Below are 21,818 nucleotides of genomic sequence, written 5' to 3'. Positions count from 1 at the left end.
ACGCTTCGTGTTGGTCAAATGTGGAAGATTTATTTGTGGAAGCTTTCACTTGCAGGCGTGCGCGTCGCTCATGCTCTCGCAGCGGCCGCAGCGGACGTAGCAGCACCACACGAACTTGCAGGCGCACCTGTGCACGTGGCGCTCCACGCGCGTGTTGTAGCCGCGCCCGCAGCACAGCAGCTCGCAGCCGTCGGGGCCCCCGGAGGTGCGGTTGCAGCGGCGCCCCCTGGTGCCCAGCACGCCGCCGCGCCGGTCCTCCACGCAGTAGTTGGGCGACTTGTCGACGAAGACCAGCTGGTGCTTGTCCAGCGGGGGGCGCCCTCCGTGGCGCTTCCTCTTGAGGCGCACGCTGCGCTCGTAGCGCTCCTTCAGGTAGGCGCCCACGCGCCCGAACGGCGCCACGGTGCGCCAGCACGTCTTGACGGCGCACGAGCCCGAAACGCCGTGGCAGCGGCAGTCCGTGGACATCGTCGTCGCCACCGCCTGGAGGAGCGGCCACCGCCCACGAGAAAACCGACTCAAAAGAAGAACTGGCCCCAACGCAAGCGCAAGGAGCAGGACGAACGCAAAGGAAGAAGGCGCAAGGGCAAGCAAAGAAAAAACAGAGACGTCAAACTGAAGACGAGCAAAAAAACGACAAAGGAGGCATGCAGAGATCAGAGATGAGAGATGGGGGGGAAACAACCGAACAAGTCAAAGGGGAAAGAGGAGAGAGAGAGAGAGAGAGAGAGAGAGAGAGAGAGAGAGAGAGAGAGAGAGAGAGAGAGAGAGAGAGAGAGAGAGGCCGGCAAGGAAGAAAAAGAAGGGCCGAGCTGTTGGGAATCCCTCCCGACTTTCCGGTCACGGTCGACGACCGACGCGCAACGACCTCGCGTTTACGTGACGTCGAGGAGTGAAAGCAACAAATTTGATCACGAAAGCTTGGGAATGCTGATGAAAATCACAACCCAAAGTTACGAAACAAATGACTTTTGTCCGAATTTCCTGGGCTATCGATCTTTTTCCAGCGCTGAGCATTGATTTGGTTTTGCGAGTGTTCACAATCACGGACTTTTTTTTTTTTTTAGGATCCATGATCTAAAATCCCTCGAATCGATTCCCAACGCAGGCGAGGAGAAGAAAGAAGAAGGGAAGCAAATGAGAAGATGGCGTCTCGGACCTACCTGCCTGCCGGCCTCGCTGTTGTGCGCGTTCATCCGGACGAGGGCCTGCGCGCGCGTTCCCTCCGAGACGTTGACGGCGCCGCGCGTGAGGAAGCGGCGGCTGAACCGGGTCCCGTACTGGACGTGGTCCGAGCAGCCCCCCCAGTGCCAGGACTCCCCCGGCCCCGCCGCCGCCGCCGCCGCCCCCTGGAGGCGGGCGTCGCAGCCGCACTCGCTGACGTTGCCGCGGCTGCAGAAGCGGGTGACGGCGTGCACCAGACCGGCCGCCATCACCGCGTACACGAAGGCCGTTTCTTTGGTTCCTTGGAACGGGAGGAAGCAAACGGACATTTGACACCGTCGGAACGCGACGTCTCCCGACCCTTTTCATTTGCAAAAGGGTTTTCGTGTCTCTCACCGCTGGTCAGCTCGTGGCCGAAGACGGACGGGTGGCGGCCGGTGGAGCAGTTCCACCGCTCGTGCCGGAACTGGTTCTGGCACTCGCTGACGGCCATCCGGGCCGCGTCCCGGATGCTGGGCGCCAGGAAGCTTCGCTGGCGGCAAACGTCCCGCTGCTCGGCGCTCAGCGGGAGCGACCGGCAGCCGCCGCCGTCGTCCAGGAGCCTCCGGGCAGACGCACAACGACACCATCGACAAGAGGCGGGCGCGCAACGACATTTTACTTGGCGACCTCGCGACGGAAAGTAGACACGCCCGAACCTCTCGACGTCCCCGGGAACGCCCCCAAGAGCCGCGGCATTTCCAAGGTGAGAAAAAGACTCTGGAGCCGTCGCGCAACCATTCCGTTCGATATCCTTCGCAGTCTTGACGCCGCTTCGCCACCATAAATAATTCAAGTCGCGGAAATTCCACTTGAAATGTTGAAATCTCATCGTCGCTATGATTTGCATGCATCAATTTTCAAAAGTACGATTGAAGCGAACAAACCTTCTTTTTTCTCTCAATACCGGCGCTCGAGACCATCATTGGCCGTCCACTTCGGAACTTTCCAAATGCGTTCCATCCCGCGTTCTGAAAAGTAGCGCAATTCGACTACTTTGGACTTGGATCCACATGCGACACCCAATTCTTCTTTCGCATGAATCTCTTCAAATCTTCCTATTTTATTCCTGCGTGTTTATTTGGGAATCGCTGCTTCGGCAGTTTCCTTTCCCAGCGTTTCTAGTTTGGAAGCAAAAACAATCCAAGCCATACAAATCCGGTTTGTAGCTCGTTTTAAAGCTGAACTATAAAGTGCCGGTAACCCTTTTCAAATGCACTTATTTTCTTCATGACAAAAAAAAAATGGTCGCCGAGGGGGAAACATTGACAGCTTCGAGTTGTCAGAAATGCGAGCGCACGCGGTTACTCACATCCAGCTGGCCTGGCAGCACGGCGGGCACACGCACAGCAGCACCGTCAGCGTGCACACGCGTCGCACCGGCACCGGCACCGGCTTCCAGTTCGCCCGCAGACGGATCTCCATCGCGTCCGTCGTCATGCGCGTGCGCGTACCGGAGGCTGCATGGCGGCTTCCTTCGGCGCGCGCCGCCGCAGCCGCTGTGCTCGCCGGGCAGCGTTTCCCACCGAATCCCGAAGGAGACTGAAGACAGAGCCGCGAGAGCCACCGCGCCACGTCCCTGGCCGGAGTGACGTCACAGCCCAACTCTAATCGGACGGCTCATCAGCGGCCACGCGAGAGGCTGGCTTTGAACGTTGCTGAGCAAGCACGCACGCACGCACGCACGCACTCCGACAACGAGCTCTTGTTCCATTCGAGACTCGAGAGACCGACGCGACAAGACGAAGGCTCAAAAAGAGATGGCACAAAAAGGCCAAGCACATCAAGTCAGAGAGATCACACCAAATCTGCTGGACATAGAACACAGAGGTGGGACAAAACACAACGCAGACTGGAAACCACTTATTGCACATCGAAATGTGTCCGTGTGACGGAATCAAAGTCCAGACAATCTTTTGACATCCGCGTGACAGATGATCGTCGCTTCTGTGACGAGAGGATGTCCGCGTTTAGGCGGTGGGACACAAGCGACTGAGCAGGATCTCCGAGTAGATCTCGTTGACGGGTCCTCTCACGTGATAGGACGACGCGGCGCTCGGACCGGGCCGCGACTTCTCCACCTTGACGGCGGCCAAACACACAAGTGGGATCTTCAAATACTTTGCGAGCCCGAGCTCAACGTACTCGGAGATCAAAATCACTTTGCCCCGTTGAAATGACGTTTGGACGGACGACAATCGATTGAACCGGAACGCGTCGCGGCTGCTACTAGTTCCTCCGGAAAAGGGTCCCAAAGCGAGAACCCGGCTGGGTTTTGTGCCTTCGGCGCTGCGTCGGATCAACTCTCGCACATCTCGGCGGAGGGCCCGCGCAAAGTGAAAAACTTTGGACACGAATGGGAGTCGTATGTTCTCCTTTGATTCGATGCGATTCAAATCCGAAAATTCCGATTCCGTGTGGACTCGAACGGCGATCGGAGTCGGCGGCCCTCCTGAGGGGTAAAATTGTCACTGGACATCGGGACCGGCTGAAAGGCTCGACGACCGTCGTATTGCGCCGTACGTGTGCCTTTGAGGGGCGTGGCCGAGCGAGCGACGTCGGTTCATCCGCGTGCGAGGAGAGGAGCCCGCTCTGATGACTTGATTTCCAAAGTCAGTTTCTTTCAGCAGCTGTCAAGTGGCAGGAATCTCGGGAAAAGCCTGAGCGTCAGCGCACCCGTGACTCGGTCAAGAACATGAACAAATAATAGGACACAATAGGGGCGCGGTTGAAGCCGCATTCAATGAGCGACTTCGAGCACACTCGACACGCCAAATAGAAACGGGCACACACAACGGGCTTGGTTCAAAAAAAAAAAAGAAAGACAATTGAAAATGGGAAAACAAATCCACGAAGAGGTGAATCGCCAAAACGCGGGCAGGCGGAGGCTCAACTGCACGGTACCTTTCTTGCCATTTGTTTTGTTGTTGTTTTTTTTTTACACTTCACCCAATCGGAGGCCCATCTGAAGCGTGCTCGTACAACAGGGAATACAAGAATGATGGCGTTCGGCCGTTCTTACCTTGTGAAAGTGGCACGCGCATCGGCCCTGCAGAAAGTCCTTGTAGCGGCCCATGGTGATGGCCAGCGTGTCAATCACCTCGTACCCGTGACGCTCGGCGGACGCGATGATGTCGGCGTTCTGGCGGGAGAGGTTTCGGATCGCCTCCTGTGAGACGGAGGAGCCCAAAAAGCCAAAGAAGTCAGTGGCGGCCGCGAGGAAGAAAGAGAGGCGCAGACGGGAACAAACCGGTGCGAGGGATCGGACCCCGTCCGCGGGGACGTGGAAGCCCATCCCCAAGGACTTGAGGACCACCCGGACGCCGGCCAGAGACTCTCTGAGGACGGGAAGAAGAAGACGGCATTGGCGGGCGACGTGACGGGCGACGACCGACCGCTCACCTGTCCAGGACCGCTCGCAGCGTCTGCAGGTGATTGGCCGTCAGCCACTGAACTCCTCCCACCACCAACACCGTCTGCTCGGAGTTGGCCAGAGGGCGCGACCTTCGGAACGCAAAGGACGTGTTGGGAAATATCTCGGAAATAAGTCTCGAGCGGCCGTGGCAAAAAAGCAGCGAGTCCAGCGGAGTTACTCGTGCGTTCCGAGCAAAGGGAGTCGAGTCGTGCGAGTTCGCTCGCTCGCCGCGGGTATTTGCATGCCCGCGAGCCGGGTCGATAGTGACGCTCGCCGTTGTGCCGCCAACACTTCCGCAACCGCATCATCTTGAATCTCTTGACTTGATCGTCCAAACTGTCAAGGTGGCGCCCTGTGCCCGAACGGGACGGATTTGCTCTTCTCTTCCACTTTGAATCTCGACATTCTCTTTTCCTCCAATTTCATAAAAACAACGAGTTGTCATGTGTGTGTGTGTTCCGGATTTTGTCCTCACACACCCGCTTCTTGCCCACCTGTGCCTCGTTCGCCCTCATTACCCCTCGTATTGAACCTCGTGGTCGCGTTCCGGCATTCCTTGCTTCCACGTCGCAGACTCCCAGTCAGACTCGACCCCGTTCCGATGATCGACCTCGCGTTTTTGGACGCCGTTGCCTTTCTTGGATCGCCCGCCTGTGCGCCGACCTATGCCCGCCCGTCTATGCATTTTTGGGTCCTATCCTGTGTTCCGTTCATGGCACAAGTCTAGGATCAGAGGTTAAGGGGTGAGAGGTTTAACGCCGATACGGGAAGCTACTCACGAGCGCGTTGGGTTGAACATGACCGACTTTGATCCATCCAATTCAAACAGAGGACGGCGTTTCCGTCTGACCACCTGAATCGTTTCCAATAGCGAGGGAAAAAAACTTCGGCTCACATAAACCACGAAACGCAGCAGGAATGAGGAGCGCTAATGCTAACGGCGTGTCGGCGTCGAGCTGTCCAAGTGAAGGGTTATGTGGAGCATTGACGCCACGGGACCGGAAAGACCGCGTTTTGCGCTCACCTGTGCAGCAGTCGAGCGAGCGCCTGCCCGAAGGCGGGCCTCCGCCGGGGCTCCAGCCAGAACTGCGGATAATACGAGTAGGCCGCCCACGTGCGGCCCCCGTTCACGTTGTCGTAGGCCAGCGTGTCGTGCGCCTTGTGCCACGCCGCCAGACTGGAGTTGAGGCGCTCCAGCAGGAAGTACATCATGCCGCGATTGGTCGAGTCCCCCAGGAACAACACCTGTAGGACGGGGGGGCGGACGAGGAATGGAGAAAGGAAAGAATGGAGGAGGAAAGCAAGGGACGGAGGGCGAAAGAAAGAAAGGAAGGAAGGAAGGACGGACGGACGGACGGAAGAGGCACAAAGAGTCGGGCTGCCTCACGGTCACCTTTTTGCCGGCCATGCATTGCCGCAGCCGCGGAGTTTCCACCAACGGGTGACGACAGCCGTCCGGTTGCCAGGTGACCTCCCGCCAATCGCACGTCCTGTTGTCCGAGCAGCTGAGACACGGGACCAGCCAGCGACCTTCGACCCCACGCCAAGAAACTTCAGATACCGCGTGCCACATCTCGATTCATCTCATTATTAGAATCCCTCTCGGGGAAATTCGGCGATGCGCCGAGAAGACAGGAAGTGATGTCACACCTGGAGCGTGGCCCGACGTGCACGCCGAAAGGGGATCGGGAGACCTGGAAAAAGATTCCAGGCCGCAAGGAAGACCGGGAACCACCACCAGGCCGCAGTCCTGGAAGACAAGCAAAGGAGCTTCAACTCTGCTAAACAGGAAGTTCAGGTCCGCTCAAGAGGAAGTTCAAGTATGGCCGACGAGCGGCAAAGGAGTTAGCATGTTTCTTATCACTTTGATTCTTTTGGGTCGAAGTCAGCTTGAGAGTTTGAAAAGGAGGACGGAAGCGAGGAAAGGAGGAGGAAGTGCGCGGTGGGTGCCGTTGGACTTCAGGGGCTCGTCGTCGTCGAGTGAGCGCGGGCGGGCGGGCGGGCGGCGGAAGTCAAAGGTCAAATAAACGTCGTGCCCCGCCCGGCCTGGGAGCCGCCGCATCTGGACGGACTTAAGAGGTTGCCGCTGCCTCGCACGCACACCAAAAGCACGCACACGCGCACACGGGTGAAGGCGGCGGACACTTGCCGCCTTTCTTCTTGTGCTTCAACGCGGTGGCGAAACATTCCGCACGCCGGCGCCGCACATCGCAACAAAGTGACACAAGAAAACTTAACAGGGATTTTCTTGTTCGTACCTGAGCTCAGCAAAAGCCCTCAAACGGAACACACACATTCGCTCGCGCGCGCGCGCACACACACACGCAGATGGATTTTTGTATGTGCCTGAGCTCAGTCAAAACCTCACACGGACACACACGCACGCACACACACTCGCACACTTTTGTCCGGTTTGTTACATTCAGCTAATCAGTACTAATCTTCAAGTTGGTCCAGGCCGCGTCAGACTTCCTGTCCGGCGAGGCCTGGTCTCGAGTCGACTTCCTGTCAGCTGACTCACTTGCAGGAAGCTGCAGGTCACATGATCTCCAAACATGGGCAGGCTGGGCGGAGCCTCACGGAGCAAGTGGACAGTGTAGATGGCCAGCGTGCGCGGCGAGGGCGAGGGCGAGGAGGCGGGCGCGTCCGCGTCCGTGAGCAGAATGTTGACGCTGCCCCGGCCCAGGCCCACGGGGACCATCGACACCCTGACGACGGGAAACGCAAGAGGTGAGCGACGTCTCACCCGCGTGTGCTTGCGCGTGCGCGTGCGCCAGAGGACGATCTTACCTGGGGTGCGCACGGCACGCTTTACTAACAGTCTCTGCGCGCATGCGAAGCACGAGCGTGTCAAAGGTCACGTCGGCGCTGTACTGGGTCACGTGGGGACTGAAGGCGGGGCTTAACGTGAGGGGCGGGGAAAAGTAGATCTGTCGGAGGCGGGGTTCTGTGCACCGACCTGAAGAAAAGGCAGCCGGCCAATAGCAGAGTAGAATGCAGCCGCGCCCCACCGCATCGTCAAGTCTCACCTGTGCTCCGATCGGCCGCCGGTGCGTCTGATCGGTTGGCCCTGTGGCGCACACACGTGAGGCGAGCTTGTGAGAAGGTGAGCCGCAATGCATGATGGGAGCCAGTATGCGAGATTGACCTGCTGTTCTTGGAATGGCGGACGATGGCCAGAAGGACGTCAGAAAGGCGAGAGATGGACCCACACGACCAGGACACGCTGGGACACACCTGAGACATCACACGCACACAAAGCTCGTCGTGTGTGTGTGTACGTGTCCGTATGTCTGTAGGGGTTTGTGTGTGCGCGCGCGCACATTACCAGCTGGAAGGACGACGGCGCCATCATGTGGTGGTGAAAGTTTTGCAGAAGTCGAAAGTTTTCCACCGAGACCCTGACGCCGCTCGTCTCCGTGAAGACGTCACGCTGACACGGGACAAACTTCCCATCATACTCGGCTACACGCTCGACTCGTGCGCGTCACGCGATCTCACCTGAGCGTCGTCATCGGCCGCCTCCGAGGACAACAGAAAGTCCAGCGTGTCCTCCAGGATGACGTCACGAGTCACCTGTCTGTCAAACTGCTCGTCACTCAGAACCCCAAGAGACAAACCCACCCCCACCTGAACACAAACACACACGTCAGCCAATCAGAAGACAGTTTGGCCAATCAGATGAAAGACTGACCTCTGGTGGACATTCACATGTATTTTAACTGAACTCAAACGCCTGCGTATGCCGTGCGCGCGCACATTCTGCGTGTATTCATTGGTGTGCACTTGCGAGTGCGTGTGTGCGCTTGACTGATCAAAGTGTTGGTCACGCTTGGGATCGATCACGTGACTGAAGAGCAGAAATAAAGTCATAAATCGGCCACGAAAGCTCGCTTCAATTTTCTGATGTACTTCCCGTTTCCCGTCCCACCTGCGTGACGAGCGGCGTGATGGCGCCGCTGAAGGTCAGCGTGAAGGTCAGCAGCTGGTAACACAACGCACACCTGAAACACAACACACCTGTCAATCAGCCACACACGCGCCCGTCAATCATCCCGCGCCAAGTTCACCTGTTGCGGTTTGGCGCCCGCTCGTTGGCGGACACGGCAGCCCCCAGCACGTGACCTATGACCCTCTTGGCCTGCTCCAGAGCCTCGGGAAGCAGCAAGTCTCTGAGCTGCGGGCACATGACAGCGGCGACCAGCGGGGGGCAGCAGAGAGCGGCAGAGCGAGACAATTACACACCTGTGCGGCCCTGGATGTCTGATTGGCGGTCACCACGGCGACGTCGTGCAGGAAGGAGCTCAGAGGCCTCAGTGAAGTCACCAACACAAAAGCGGTCACCACGGCAACCGGGTCAGGCGGAGGAGCTTTCGCACTGCCGCGTGACACACCGACAGCACATCTCACGCTCTCGTCAACACGCGTGCACAAACACGTACACGCGCACACACCTGTCAGCGGCGAGTGTCCGGCTGCGATTGGCGGCCATGCCAGCAGGAGGCGTGATGGGAAATCCCTCTGCTGAGGGAAGCAAAAGCACATAAACACGACATGTCGCGGCAGGGTGAAGCATCCGCCAAGTCAACTCAAGTGTTGGGACGCCTTCTTATCAATATTGATGGCGCATTCATGATCAAAAGTCACCTGTCAGCACAGCAGACAGCGCCTCCACCAGGCCAGGTAGCAGGTTGACCTGACACACACACACACACACACACACACACACACACGTGAAAGCAGCGAGGCGGCTGTGATTGGCCGGCGCCTGTCACGCGAGCGCACCCTCTGCCGCGGGCCGAGCTGCGAGGTGGCCATCTTCGTCAGACAATTTCTCTCCTCCGAGCTCACGCACACCAACAGGCTCCATTGGCCTTCCCCTGTAACCACGGCAACAGACAGGAAGTCACAGGGCTGATTCTGACTGCATGAAAGATTTCGCCAGCTGGGGGAGTTTAGCAGGAGCGCAAAAGAATGCAAATGTCAAATCTGATGACAATCATTGATCACACAGACTTTTTTCAGTTAAAAGTTAAAGCATCCAACAAGATGAAGTGATTTCTTCTTCTTCTTGTCACGCGAGCAAAAAGCAAGATTGAAAAACAGGAAGCGGCTCGTCCAAACAAAAGAGCCTCACGGAAGGTGGGAGGGAACATGTGGAAGCAATTTGGAGCTCTTGGACTTCTGTCAGCCGTTTCCATGACGACACAGGCACACGCTTCACCAAACGGCAGCCTGACCGTTTGGAAAAGTTTCCGTTTCATCTGCTGCGAGTTTGACATGCATTCACGCACGCACACTGCTGGCGTGCGTGCCTTTTATGAAGCTCGGAAACGATTGTGCGCCATCGCAGCTGTCAATCAACCGGGAATTCAAGCCGCTGTTTTCCTTGTTTGTATTTCGACTGATAGCTTGCTTGTTTGAACCCTAACCCGCCTCGCAGTCATAAGGTCGGGGGTTCGAATCCCACATTGCAAAAACATGCACGTCAGCTTCAGCGAAGAATCTCACCCATTGGTGTCAAACTCAAGGCCCGCCACATCATTTCGCGTGGCCCACGAAAGCAAATCACGAGCGTCTACCTCACGTTCCTTTGTACGAGTTATTCATCACTTTGTTGTGTGTTATGTAATAATATGATGAGGCCTACATTTATACGCTACCAAAGTTAGGACGGCCCTCTGACGGACACTATGTGGCCCGCAACGCAAGGAGGTTTGAGAGGCTGCTCTAAATTGTCCGTAGGCACGACCGCTTGTTTTTGTGTTTGTGCCCTGCCGTTAGCTGCTGCCGATCCTCGTGAGGCCGAGCGCAGTCACGAAACTGTTTGTAGGTCCCGCCGGCGGTTACCGTGCTGCCGCATGGAATCGGCGCGCGCGCTGGTTTGGACATGGAAGCGAAGGCGACTGAGAAGTCGTCGGTACAGCTGCGCCTCGCCGTCGCTTGGCTCCCGGCGGCCGATCACCAGCACGGCCCGCCGCCGCTCGCCGCCTGTGCCGCGAGATGACTGGGGGGACAAAACAAACAAACAACCACCACCACCACCACCACCACATGGACATTTAGCATGTTAGCTTAGACGCTAGCTGGGTCCTGTCACTCATCGTGGAAACAGAGCAACGCTGACAGCCGTGACCCCATGATCCCTGCTGTGAGTGACGGCGCACTTCAGCTGCTTCAAAAGGTCACCACCCACAAAACACACTATTAGTCACACGACACAACAAAAATAACAACACCGTGTCACAAACGCAACCGAATCCGATGATGCAGCAAATCATACAATCACGGAAGAAGGACGTTTCCTTGGCGTTTGGTGGCAAGGAGACACAACTAAAAACAAAAAGGTGATTGGATGATTGCTCATTATCATAATCACTTTTGGTGTTCAACTTTTCTTTCAAAAGGTAAGTTTGTCATCCTGAACATTATAGCGGAATCTCCTTCACTTTTGTGATTGGCCAATCTGTTCTTGTGCAATGACAAGAATAAGCAGCGAAAAGGAAAAAAAGAGAGTGGATGAATTGAACAAAACAACCGTCGCGCGTTTTGTTTGGCTCACCGCTCCAATCCAATATCGACGTTCACACTGAAATCGTATTCGGCACGCGATTCCTTCTCGTCTTGGCGTTGACAACGTGAACGTCAACTGTCATCGGGGCGTTGTTTGTTTTGGTTGCACGCATCAACTTTGGTGACTTTTGTTTGTGTCTCACCTGCAGATTCTGCAAGGCGGCGCTCAGCTTGCGTCCGTCGTGCCGTGCTCGGCTCCTCCCGGTCCCGGGGTTGCCGCTGGTGTTGAGGGTCCGGTAGAAGAGGAAGCCCCCCGCGCCGAGCAGAACCAGCAGCGGGCCGAAAAGGGCTCGGCGGCGCCACGGCATCTTCATGGCCTCGCCGTCATCTTCGCACTTAGTCGTCACTTTCAAGAGGGGCGCGCGCACGGGACTCGGCGAAGTGACGTCACCGACCCACATCCACTCCAAGATCGAACTTTTCACTTGTCAACTTTTCTTCTTTGTTGAGCTTTTTTTCTTCCTCGACGGAGGGAACTTTTTTTTTTTCTTTTTTCCGGGGGGGGGCGCTCCTCCCACGTTGGCTGGCTGACGGCTATTTCTGGACAACGCGCACAGACCTCAAATAAAGACGTCAAAATGGCTCACGAGGGGCGCGGCCAAAGTCACGGGACACATTGGAGCCAAATGAAAGGACAGAAGTTGGATTTGGGTGTTTTTGTTGACAAGAACATTTTATTGTTGTGTTAAAAAGAAAATAGCGTCCGATGTTTCCATTGCGGCGAGTCGTCTACTTGTGTCTGCTTCCGCGTCGTTTCATGGCGGCGGTGCACTGAGGACAGTACCACTTCCCTTTGGGGGCTTCGCTCAGACCCACGCAGCCGTAGTGGAACCACTCGATGGGACACTGTGGACCAAACACCAAACGACTCGACTGTTCAACTGCATCAGGCGGGATACGAAGGGTTCTCACACGGGTTCGCCATCTGAAACTCGGTTTAACCAAAGTCTGTCACGACTTTTCGTCGGTCTTACGAGACCATCTACGACGCGTTTTCGTCGGTCAGGGACCATCTGTGACTACGGTTGGGCATCGTTTGAATTGGAGCGGTCCCGATGCTTTTCGTTTGCGTGGTTTCAATGAAGGGTGTCCAAATGGTGAACATTTTCTGCTTTTCTGAGCAGCCCGCAGCATCAACTCAAATGAACATTTGATCAACGCTATCAAACCTATGAACTACAAGGCAATGTGTGTCGTTCAATTGTCCCATTGACTTAATAGTCATGAATTAGGGTTTCAGCTAAAAGTCAAATATAGCATTGTTCAAATAGTTCTTGGTGTTTGATCACATCCAATGGGTTATGCGTGCAAGTTTGAACTTGACTTCCTGTCGAATTGGATTCTGAAGGGTACGCGGCGGAACTCGGCATTTTGCCAGCTCCCTTTTTCGGTGAAAACCAGTAACGAACGGCACCAAATGCTCTGTGAAACGTCCATAGCCTTGCCGAGCCACCGATGGGGCACGAGGTTAGTATTCGGGATAACGGTTGTGAATTTTGTCCCAATTCATTGTGATGGAAAGTTGCGACTTGGACCTTTGCTCAACGTTAAGCTTGTAAATGCGACTGTTTCTCCTTTTCTGATTTTTGTGTCTGCCATCAACTCAAATAAACCCTAAAAAACGTCAGTGCAAGAGTGCGAGCCAGTGTTTCCCTTATTTGATGGCTTCCCGCTCAGCCAATTGGACTCGACTGAACTTCCGCGCGGCCCCGGCCGCGGCTCGGAGCGCGTCAGACTTCTGCACGTCGCGAAAGCCTCCTCGCCACCATATAATCTTATTCCAAGTGCTGCACTGAGGCGACTGGTTATTGATTTGAACAAAGAAAGAAAGACTTTGGTTCGCCGCCACCTTCTTTGTTGGCTTTCGCCACTTTCTTCCTCGGAGTCGGCGGACCGGAGTACCGAAATTGGGAAGCGAAACGTTTCAATTCGAAATCGGAACGTTCGTCCCGGTTCCAATCGGTTCTCGATGCCCAAACCCAGACTCGACAAGCTATCATTTATTGTTAACGGTCTGCTCCTAGTTTTCACGAGTTACCAATCCCCTGAGAGTGGTAACTTGTTGATGACCATCTGTGACTCGTTTCCACGTGTTGCCGACGCGTAAAAACGAGTTGCTCATGGTCAGCAACCCCTGAAAACTAGTTTGTGAACCCCGCAGACGACGCGACCTGACCGAATAGTTGCGTTGCTTTGACCGGCGCGCGTTACTTACGTCCGTGTTGTCGCAGCCCACCATCTCCCCGTACGACACCTGCAATCATTCAATCAAATCAAATCAAATCAAATCAATCAATCAATCAACGATGTCGAGTCAAGACGACGAGAGGGCGCGGCCCGACCTGGTTGCAGATGCAGTAGCGCGGCTCGTTGGGGTCGTAGGTCCAGTCCACTTGGCCGCCGGCCTCGGCCTCGGGCAGCGCCGACGCCTGCTGGGAAAGTTCCTGAGCCAACGCCGACGAGCACGACGACAGCGAAGATGACGACGAGGATGAAGACGACTGATGGTTGGAAGACTTTACGCCGCTTCTGGGAAAAAAATGACAATACTAAAACAGCCACAACCTTAACAGTAACAAGAATACAAATGTCATTCATCTTCCGGGATGAAAAGAAGATCAAATTCAAGGAGATATGCGCTCCTCATGGTCCATATTTCACCGACAAATTTTTTTGCTCAAGAAAATGAAACTGGCAGTCATTTCCAAGAATCATCATTTTCCGAGCCACTGGTAAATAACTAATTGGCTTTTTCCTGGCCAAAATGGACACGCCCCCCACCCACGCCCACGCCCACGCCCCGCCGCGACGTCAGCGGCACAAGCGGAGACCAAATCCTCTGCATTGCCGCTGTGGAAAAAAGGAACGTACTGCACTACAGTGGTAGTCGCTAGTCTGTCCGTCCGTCCGTCCATCCATCCATTTTCTACCGCTTCGCCGAGGTCGGGTCGCGGGGGCAGTCGCTTTAGCGGGGACGCCCGGACTTCCCTCTCCCCAGCCACTCGACTATGACTATGTGGCATGACGCGGCGATGTCTTCTTTCCTCAAGGGGGCATTTCAACAGGCGATTTTTTAAGTACTATTTTCACTCATTGTCAAAAAAAAAGAAAAGAAAATCCAGACTTTCAATCTAGACGACGACGACACTGCGGAAAACGTCTTGGCCTTCCGCCATCGGCGTGTCCAAAATCGAATATTTCATTCAGCGGGGATGCAGAGGAAGGCCTTACTTGGACTTGCGGCCTCGAGAGTCCGAGTTGAGGGCGGCGGCGGCGGCGGCCGGCGTCTGCGTGAGCGTGGACGCCAGCGCGGAAGACGGGTACGGCGACACCTCACGGGACAGCGAGAAGTCTCGCGTCAGCTGGAAGTCGTTGTTCTTGATGGCCTCGTAGCTCGCCTTCAGACTGGACGTCCGTCGGCCCTCCTTCATCTGCCGGATGGTGCGCGCATCATCATCATCATCATCATCATCATCATCATCACAGCAGACGCTTCTCAAACCTTTTGGGGTACACCTTTTTCCAAAGACCTCCTCATAATCCTGAAGCCGTGTGTACTCCGAAATATATCAACGTTACCCGTTTTCACAAATACATTTCAAATCATTCGAAAAGGCGGTCATCTTATGAGAATGCATTTGTATATTTTTTAGGGTTAGGGGTTATGATTTCGAATTGACAGTGCAGAAAATCCACAAAGTGATGATGATTCAGTAACTCGTTTTGTCCGCAACATGAGAGCGTCAGCAAAAATGTTGACGACTGCTTTCCAAAGTCAAATTATTTGTATGACACGCAAAGAGAATCGCTCTGCTTTAATGGAGGACGACAGAAAGGAATCCGAGAAGATTTCCTGTTGGGAGGCTGAAATTCCCAGGATTTGCACTCAAGTTCTACAAGGTCTCCAAACAATGATCAAAACAGAGGGGAGTTGTTGTTGTTGTTGTTGTTGTCGATTCATTGCTGTGCCTCTCATAAAAGCTGAGGATAAGATGGCGCAAATATTAGGAGACTCTGCCTTTTTGATGTTCGAGATGAGTTTGAAAGGATGTTCAAGTATTTTTCGGCCATCAGGTGGCTCAGGTGCTTGAATCGAAAAAGTCCTTCAAGGTCCCGTATTTTGCCAGACCAACTTGTTCTCGTATTTGGGATGTCGTATTGTCTTCATGGTGGAGCCCTGCTTAGCACATGCGCCTCACAGTCCTGGGGACCGGGGTTCGATCCCCGGCCTCGCCTGTGTGGAGTTTGCATGTTCTCCCCGTGCCTGCGTGGCTTTTCTCTGGGAACCCCGGTTTCCTCCCACATCCCCAAAACATGCGTGCTAAGTTGACTGAAGACTCTAATATGCCCCGAGGTGTGAACGCTTGTTTGTTTCTATCTGCCCTGCGATTGGCTGGCGACCAGTTCAGGGTGTGCCCGCCTCTCGCCCGCGGTCAGCCGGCACAGGCTCCGGCACGCCGGCCACCTGCGTGAGGAGAAGCGGTACGGACGATGAAGGAACGAAGAGTCTTCAAATGGTCCCCGCATTCCGGTTTTCTGCCGAGAGGCCTGAAATCAGCCGATTGGAATTTCTCCACGTCACGAGCGAAGACGTCCGCCGACGTCTCCGCTCCTGAGCCGGCGCTGTCGACATAACAAACACGGAGACAACCGATCAGAGGGAAGGGGGCGGTCTTGGTCCAATCGAGACAAAGCGGATACAAAAGCGGCTCAAACGGAAGTAAGCTTTTGCGGCCACTCGTTTAGCAAAACCAATGAAATTGGCACTTTTATGCAACGTCCATGTAGACAAAATAGACAAAATACGGGACGCCTTGAACGCCTAACCCTTGAAAACATCCAACTTGGTGACTTTCGTCAGTTGTGTAGTTGCACTTGCAAAACTTTCACCTTTGAATGACGATGATTATTATTATTATTATTATTTTTTTTTTTTTTTTTGCGCCTGGATAAAGCGCAAAGCATTGGCCTTGCGCGGGCACGGCGCCGTAGCGCTTAGCCCGCCTCGGCATCTCGGCGGACGACGCGAGCGGGCTGACCTGTGCGGTGGCCTGCACGGCTTGCGCGGCGGCCATGCTGATGGCGCCGGCTCCGGCGGCGGGTCCCGCGGGAAGAGTGCTCAGGCTGTACGAGGTGACGGCTTGCGAAGAGTTGACGCCGTAGATGTTGTTGGCGGCGGACGACGACGAGGAGGACGTCGTGCTGTTGCTACGGCAACCTGCATGGAAAAACCACGACGGGAAGGTGAGCGGTGGGAAGGCGCCGGGGAGACGGGGCACGGGCGTCTGTTGGCGAGCGGACGGTCGTGTGTGTGTTGCCGTGAGTTGTGTTGTTTTTAATCAGCATTGCCTTGTGCGTTGGCGTGACCGTGTGCCATGTGCCTCAGCGTATGTGTTGGCGTGATTGTGCGCATCGGCGGGGGTGTTTCTTTTTGTGTGGTCGTGTCCGTTGGCACGTCGGTACCCGGCGTGTTCTCCTTGCAGGCGTCTGATGTCAGCGTGGACAGCAAAGCTTCGGACTTGAACTTCTTCTCCGGGACGTGTTCTGTCGTGTGGTGCGTCGAAGCGCTGTACTTCCGCTCTGTTTCCACGGAAACCAACATGAGTACACCAAGAAGAGGAGGACGAGGAGACGGCGCACGTCAACTCACTCTCTGCGGCGGCGTGAGAGTGGACGTGGTGGTTGTTGACGGGCTGAGACGGGCTGTCCATCTCCAGAGAGCCTGCGGGATGGCGAGCACACGGGAATTGACGGCGAGCAACAGGATGCGAGCGGCAGCGAGCGTGCGCTCGGCGCCGCCGTCACTCACGTCTCTCCAGGATCTCTGTGATGCCGGCGTTGTCGGCCTCCAGCTCCATCTTGAACTTGGCCAGCTCCTGGTCCAGTTTGCGCAGGTGCCGGTCCACCTGAGCAAAACGGGTCAAGAGTCACATTGAGAAATGGCGCACAAAACGACCTGCCGCTGTTCCACGCGTCACGTCACCATTGACAACAACAACTCACCAGATCATAAATCTGATTGGCCAGTTGCACTTTCTCATCTGCGTCCTCCAGCGCTTTGTAATAATCCTGAACAGAATCACAATCGGCTTTCTTGTCAATGTACGGTTTAAAAAAAAAAAAAAAAAAAAAGAAATTCCCTTGCCCACACAGGCCCAACACACACGCTCACCCACACACACCATGTACCAAGAAATACTTAAAATACTCAATTGTCAATCAATAATACCGAAAAGAACTACCAAGGAATTGACCTTGCCGTTGCAATACTTTGAGAGGGGGCTGTACATGTGTCTTAAAAATCTCGTACAGACACGCCGCTGTCATTTTGGGCAAAGCTTATCGGCGGCTTAACACTGCGTCCGTCCGTCTTCAACAAATGGACAGTGGACAAAATGGTTCCGGGCGGCGCAAATATGCTATTATTTATATTTTTTAGTACCTTGAGGCGGGAATTTTTTTGCCAACCAATTTTTGTGGGGTTTTTTTTATTTTTTATTTCACAGCCCTCCTAAAATGGAATCCCGTGGGACCTCCTTTTGCAAGGTGAAGGTAACCACGGAGAATGTGAAAAACAAAATTGCACACGGTCGCTAGTGAACACACCATGCAATTTCTTCACAAGAAATCGAGTTTTCACTTATTTCTACATTTTACAATATTTATTCTAACCAATATAAATAGAACTTTTGTTTTGGAGCTGGATCGGATTGAGTGCATATCCATTCATTTGAATGGGAAACATTACGGCGATTTGCGAATATTTGAGGTTCCAAACGGGGTCACGTAACGAATTGGAATTCCACTGTGCCGAAAGCTATTTTGCTGATATTTTCTGTGTGACGTAGAACACGTCTGACCTTCTTGATGACCTCCATATGCTCCTCTCTCCACTCAGGTTTGTTCTTCTTGGCGTTAACAAAGAAGTCCATGACCTTCTGCTCCAGCTGGTCTGTGGCATCTGAACACACCATCAAATTGTGGCATCAAAAACTCATTCATGTTAGGTCAGGTGACATTTCAATATCCTCTGATGACCTTCTGTCAGAGCTTGTGTCAAGTTTGGTCGACTGGTGACAACACAGCAGCCTTTGAGCAAATTGCTAGAAAGCTAGACACAGGAGTGCAGTGGAGTGGAGTGGAGTGTTGTGAGATTTCGTGTCCCCTAGCTTTTTCATCACACATTGCATCCTCAACTCGTTTTGGCCTCTATTGCAGTCATTCTGGAAGTGTGCTACTCTGTTGTACGTGAAAGAATCACGGAATTCAATGATCAAACCATGCATTTTAGTCGTTGAAACCTTTTTAATCCCGTACAGTGGCAATCGAAATTTCTAAGCGCTTTACAATGCCTCATTCACCCATTCAGACACCAATGGGCAGTTGCCCCCAGGCCCACCGGGAGCAAATTAGGGTTCAGTGTCTTGCCCAAGGCCACTTGGGCAAGACACACAGACAGTCGGAGCGAGGATTCGAACCGGTGACTCTTCGGATACTGGACGACCCGCTCTACCAAATGATCCACCGAATTGCCGTCCGGGAATACAGGGCTACTATGCTATTGTATTTGATCGTTGGTCATTACGGTGGTATGTTGTTTGAGGTGGTACTCGGTGTACAAGGTTTGAGAACTGTTTTGTAACTCTATCCATGACTCGTTTTGTCCTCCACGAGCTTTTTTTCTGATGTCTTTTTTACAGGCTGTCTTGTATTTGTTTGTTTGAATCTTTGTCCTGTCTTCTACTTTGTCTTTGACTATTTTTAATACTCTGCTAGTTTCGTCCTAATGTCCTCTCCGACTTCCTCGTCACTGCCGAAGAGAATGTCAGCATCCTCCTTCAGCTGGCTTCTGTCTTGTGACCATTGTTAGCGTCTCCAAAGCATCCAACACGGCTGCTCTCACTATATGCCATCCAATAAACCTTTTAGATGAGTATTGTGTGCTGTTGTGTAGTGCGGTGTGGTGCGTTGGGAGCATTCGTCCATACTTTGGACCTGCAGGTCCATCTCTCTCATTTCCGTAAACCTGTCGCGGAGGTCCATGGGAAGCTGCTCGATCACTGAGAGGAGCAAAACAAAAAAAAAAAAGAAAAAAAAGAAAAAAAAATGGTTACGGCGCTAGCTCGGCTAGGCTAACAGCCAGCCAGACAAACGGCGGCCGAGCGGACACATTTAACGCACATAACGCTCGCTGTGCGCCTCGGACGCCCCCCGACGGTCTCATACTCACTCTCCAGATAATCCTCCAGGTACAACATGTCGACAAATTGGAGTTTGAACGCGTTTAGGGACACAAATTGTTTCTTTCAAGATGGCGCCGTCTGCCCTCTGCCGTTTCTGGCGAGGGTTCTTCTTCGCTCGTCTTTGGCCTCGCACCGGGGACGTGCTTGTGTTTTGCTGCCATCCTCGGCAGGTATCGGTACTGCATGGAAATATCCCACCGATTTGTTTGTCAGAGGGCCGTTACGACAAAAACAAAACAACAACAAAAACATGTAGAGGTAGAATCACCGCATCATGTTACACAATGATATTCTCACTGATCACCAGCATGCACTTCATGAGGTTTTTTTTCGACCGCACTGGAATTTTGACTTTCATTGAATTTTTCTATTTAAAAAAGACATTTGATTCTGAGGAGAATCCGGCCTCGACCTGTGTTGAGTTTGCATGTTCTCCCTGTCCCTGCGCGGCTTTTCTCCGGGTACTCCGGTTTCCTCCCACATCCCCAAAAACGCTTGCTCGGTTAACTGAAGACTCGAAATTGCCCGTAGGTGTGAATGTGAGTGCCAATGGTTGTTTGTTTCTATGTGCCCTGCGATTGGGTGGCGATCGGTTCAGGGTGTGCACCGCCTCTCGCCCGAAGTCAGCTGGGAGAGAGGCGCCAGCACGCCCGCGACCCGCGTGAGGAGAAGCAGCACAGAACCTGGACGGGTGGGAATGGATTCTACCTCCATTTTACATTTGTGGTGATAATAGTAGCCTGCTTTGCCTTGTATTGTTTTCATCGTGGCGACAACTGCACAACCAATTTTCCATGTAGATTTAAAAAAAAAAAAAAGTATTCAATTATCTTTCTATCATTTGACATTTTATTCATTCATTTAAAAAGGGACAGTCGATATGAATGAACATTCATCCAGTTTGTTGCTGTTAGTAAATACCCGGAGTCCCTCTCTTTAAAAACCAAAGACCAAGTCTGAAATTTGGGTGGTCTGACTTTCAACAGTCATATCAAATCAATGACTAAAACTGCCTTGTACCATCGAAAGAAAATATCCAGAGTGAAGGCTTGCGGGTGTCAAGCAGACCGGGAGAAGCGCATCCATGCTTTTATCTCAAGTAGGTCTTCTGACTGGACTCCCCGAAAAGAGCATGAAACAGCTGCAGCTCACTCAGAATGCTGCTGCTCGGGTTCTGACCGTCAAAGAGGTCAGAGCGTATGACTCCAACTCGAAAGTCTTTACACTGGCTTCCAGTCAGCTTTAGAATAGATTTGAAAAGTTCTGCTACTGGTCTACAAATCACGAAACGGTTTTGGTCCTGAATACATGAACGAAATGCTACCACCGCCATGCTTCACGGTCGGCACGGTGCCTCTTCTTCTCCAGGCCAAAAGTTCTCTTTTGGTTTCGTCAGACCAGAGAATTCGGTTTCCTCCAAGTAGGCTGCCATGTGGCTTTGAGTGAGAAGTGGCTTCCGTGCCACTTCCGGCCACTCGACCGGAAAGGCCCGATCGGTGGAGCGCATTAGCAATGGTTGACCTTCCGGATGCTTCTCCTATCTTTGCAAGGGAACACTGGAGCTCTGCCTTCGTGACCATAGGGTTCTTGTTCACCTCTCTGACCGATGCCCTTCTTCCCCGGTTACTCAGCTCGGTGGGACGGCCAGATCTCGGAAGCGTCCCGGCGGTTCCAAACTTCTTCTATTTCCGAATAATCAAGAACACAGTGCTTTTCGGGACCGTCGATGCCGCTGAAATTCTTTTGTATGATACCGAGGCTTTGGAGCTCGTGTCCCTCTTCCTGAAGCGGAGTGATTGGAAAACGCCGCGTCGGACCTTGACGTTTGAAGCCTCGAACGTCATCGCTGTTTCGCTTCGCGCTTCATCCCTTCAAAATTGTTTCGAAAGCTCTTCATTGGCTCCTGGCGTTTCAACACATTCTGGAACAATGACAGCGTGACAGATCTGAGTCTGTCGCTATTTAAGATGCATCATAATGCTTCCAAATGGGGTTGTGAGAACAGAGAGATTTGGAGAGTGAGAGTAGTTTGGCAAGTCAACCATACAAGTCCCCAAATGACAAACCGTTATCTGTAAAGGTTTTGCTCCACACACACACACACACAAAACAATGTTTCGGAATTCACACACCATGATCATTTGCAAAGTAGGGAGGATCGCTAATCCTGTTCGGGACTTTTCAAAGGTTCAGTTTTTCAATCAAGCTCAAAGCTTGAAATCAACCCTTAACCAACCTTTGCCAATAATTTGCATTTAGTCTTTGGGTTGATCTGGAATGTGTTTTCAGAGTATGGGGGAGAGCATCCGCATATTGTGTCACATGCCAATCAACGAACAAAACCCTTGAATGACCATCTTTTATCGCGGTCCCGGGAAACAGTG

At 53.4% G+C, this 21,818-nt stretch overlaps 3 protein-coding genes across 13 annotated transcripts; all 3 read right to left on the bottom strand.

The window, feature by feature from the left end:
- Nucleotides 1–8: 8 nt before the first annotated feature.
- wnt16 (wingless-type MMTV integration site family, member 16) lies at nucleotides 9–2,634 on the bottom strand. The gene is made up of 3 exons (XM_061762726.1): nucleotides 1,561–2,634; nucleotides 1,164–1,465; nucleotides 9–483 (listed from the first exon to the last, which is right to left on the bottom strand). Exons 1-3 carry the CDS (start codon nucleotides 2,051–2,053, stop codon nucleotides 46–48), a joined length of 1,233 nt encoding a protein of 410 aa, XP_061618710.1. The 5' UTR covers nucleotides 2,054–2,634; the 3' UTR covers nucleotides 9–45.
- cped1 (cadherin-like and PC-esterase domain containing 1) lies at nucleotides 1,631–11,755 on the bottom strand. Of its 8 annotated transcripts, none has more exons than XM_061762631.1 (21): nucleotides 11,335–11,748; nucleotides 10,469–10,625; nucleotides 9,404–9,498; nucleotides 9,266–9,314; nucleotides 9,073–9,142; nucleotides 8,864–8,996; nucleotides 8,689–8,795; nucleotides 8,550–8,622; nucleotides 8,120–8,248; nucleotides 7,947–8,051; nucleotides 7,767–7,855; nucleotides 7,648–7,688; nucleotides 7,409–7,577; nucleotides 7,140–7,326; nucleotides 6,269–6,368; nucleotides 6,012–6,169; nucleotides 5,643–5,863; nucleotides 4,606–4,707; nucleotides 4,454–4,541; nucleotides 4,226–4,372; nucleotides 2,987–3,863 (listed from the first exon to the last, which is right to left on the bottom strand). In XM_061762631.1, the coding sequence occupies exons 1-21, from the start codon at nucleotides 11,590–11,592 to the stop codon at nucleotides 3,837–3,839; spliced, it is 2,505 nt and encodes an 834-aa protein (XP_061618615.1). In that variant the 5' UTR covers nucleotides 11,593–11,748; the 3' UTR covers nucleotides 2,987–3,836. The 8 variants fall into 8 exon arrangements, 4 of the variants coding, with proteins under 4 accessions (XP_061618615.1, XP_061618614.1, XP_061618617.1 ...); XM_061762630.1 differs by having other exon boundaries at nucleotides 2,987–3,284; XR_009786629.1 differs by lacking the exon at nucleotides 2,987–3,863 and adding an exon at nucleotides 1,631–1,766 and having other exon boundaries at nucleotides 5,643–6,169.
- An 82-nt stretch (nucleotides 11,756–11,837) lies between these two features.
- On the bottom strand, nucleotides 11,838–19,582 carry ing3 (inhibitor of growth family, member 3). Of its 4 annotated transcripts, none has more exons than XM_061762714.1 (12): nucleotides 19,422–19,582; nucleotides 19,180–19,251; nucleotides 18,052–18,152; nucleotides 17,195–17,260; nucleotides 17,001–17,097; nucleotides 16,842–16,913; nucleotides 16,541–16,771; nucleotides 16,231–16,409; nucleotides 14,423–14,622; nucleotides 13,534–13,720; nucleotides 13,407–13,445; nucleotides 11,838–12,037 (listed from the first exon to the last, which is right to left on the bottom strand). In XM_061762714.1, exons 1-12 carry the CDS (start codon nucleotides 19,447–19,449, stop codon nucleotides 11,921–11,923), a joined length of 1,389 nt encoding a protein of 462 aa, XP_061618698.1. In that variant the 5' UTR covers nucleotides 19,450–19,582; the 3' UTR covers nucleotides 11,838–11,920. The 4 variants fall into 4 exon arrangements, with proteins under 4 accessions (XP_061618698.1, XP_061618701.1, XP_061618702.1 ...); XM_061762717.1 differs by having other exon boundaries at nucleotides 16,655–16,771; XM_061762718.1 differs by lacking the exon at nucleotides 14,423–14,622.
- Nucleotides 19,583–21,818: the final 2,236 nt, after the last annotated feature.

This window comes from Phyllopteryx taeniolatus, chromosome 22 (genome assembly GCF_024500385.1).
Source record: "Phyllopteryx taeniolatus isolate TA_2022b chromosome 22, UOR_Ptae_1.2, whole genome shotgun sequence".
Classification (NCBI taxonomy): Eukaryota; Metazoa; Chordata; class Actinopteri; order Syngnathiformes; family Syngnathidae; genus Phyllopteryx; species Phyllopteryx taeniolatus.
The sequence above is the reverse complement of the archived record's forward strand: the minus strand, read 5'-3'. Positions and strand labels throughout refer to the sequence as shown.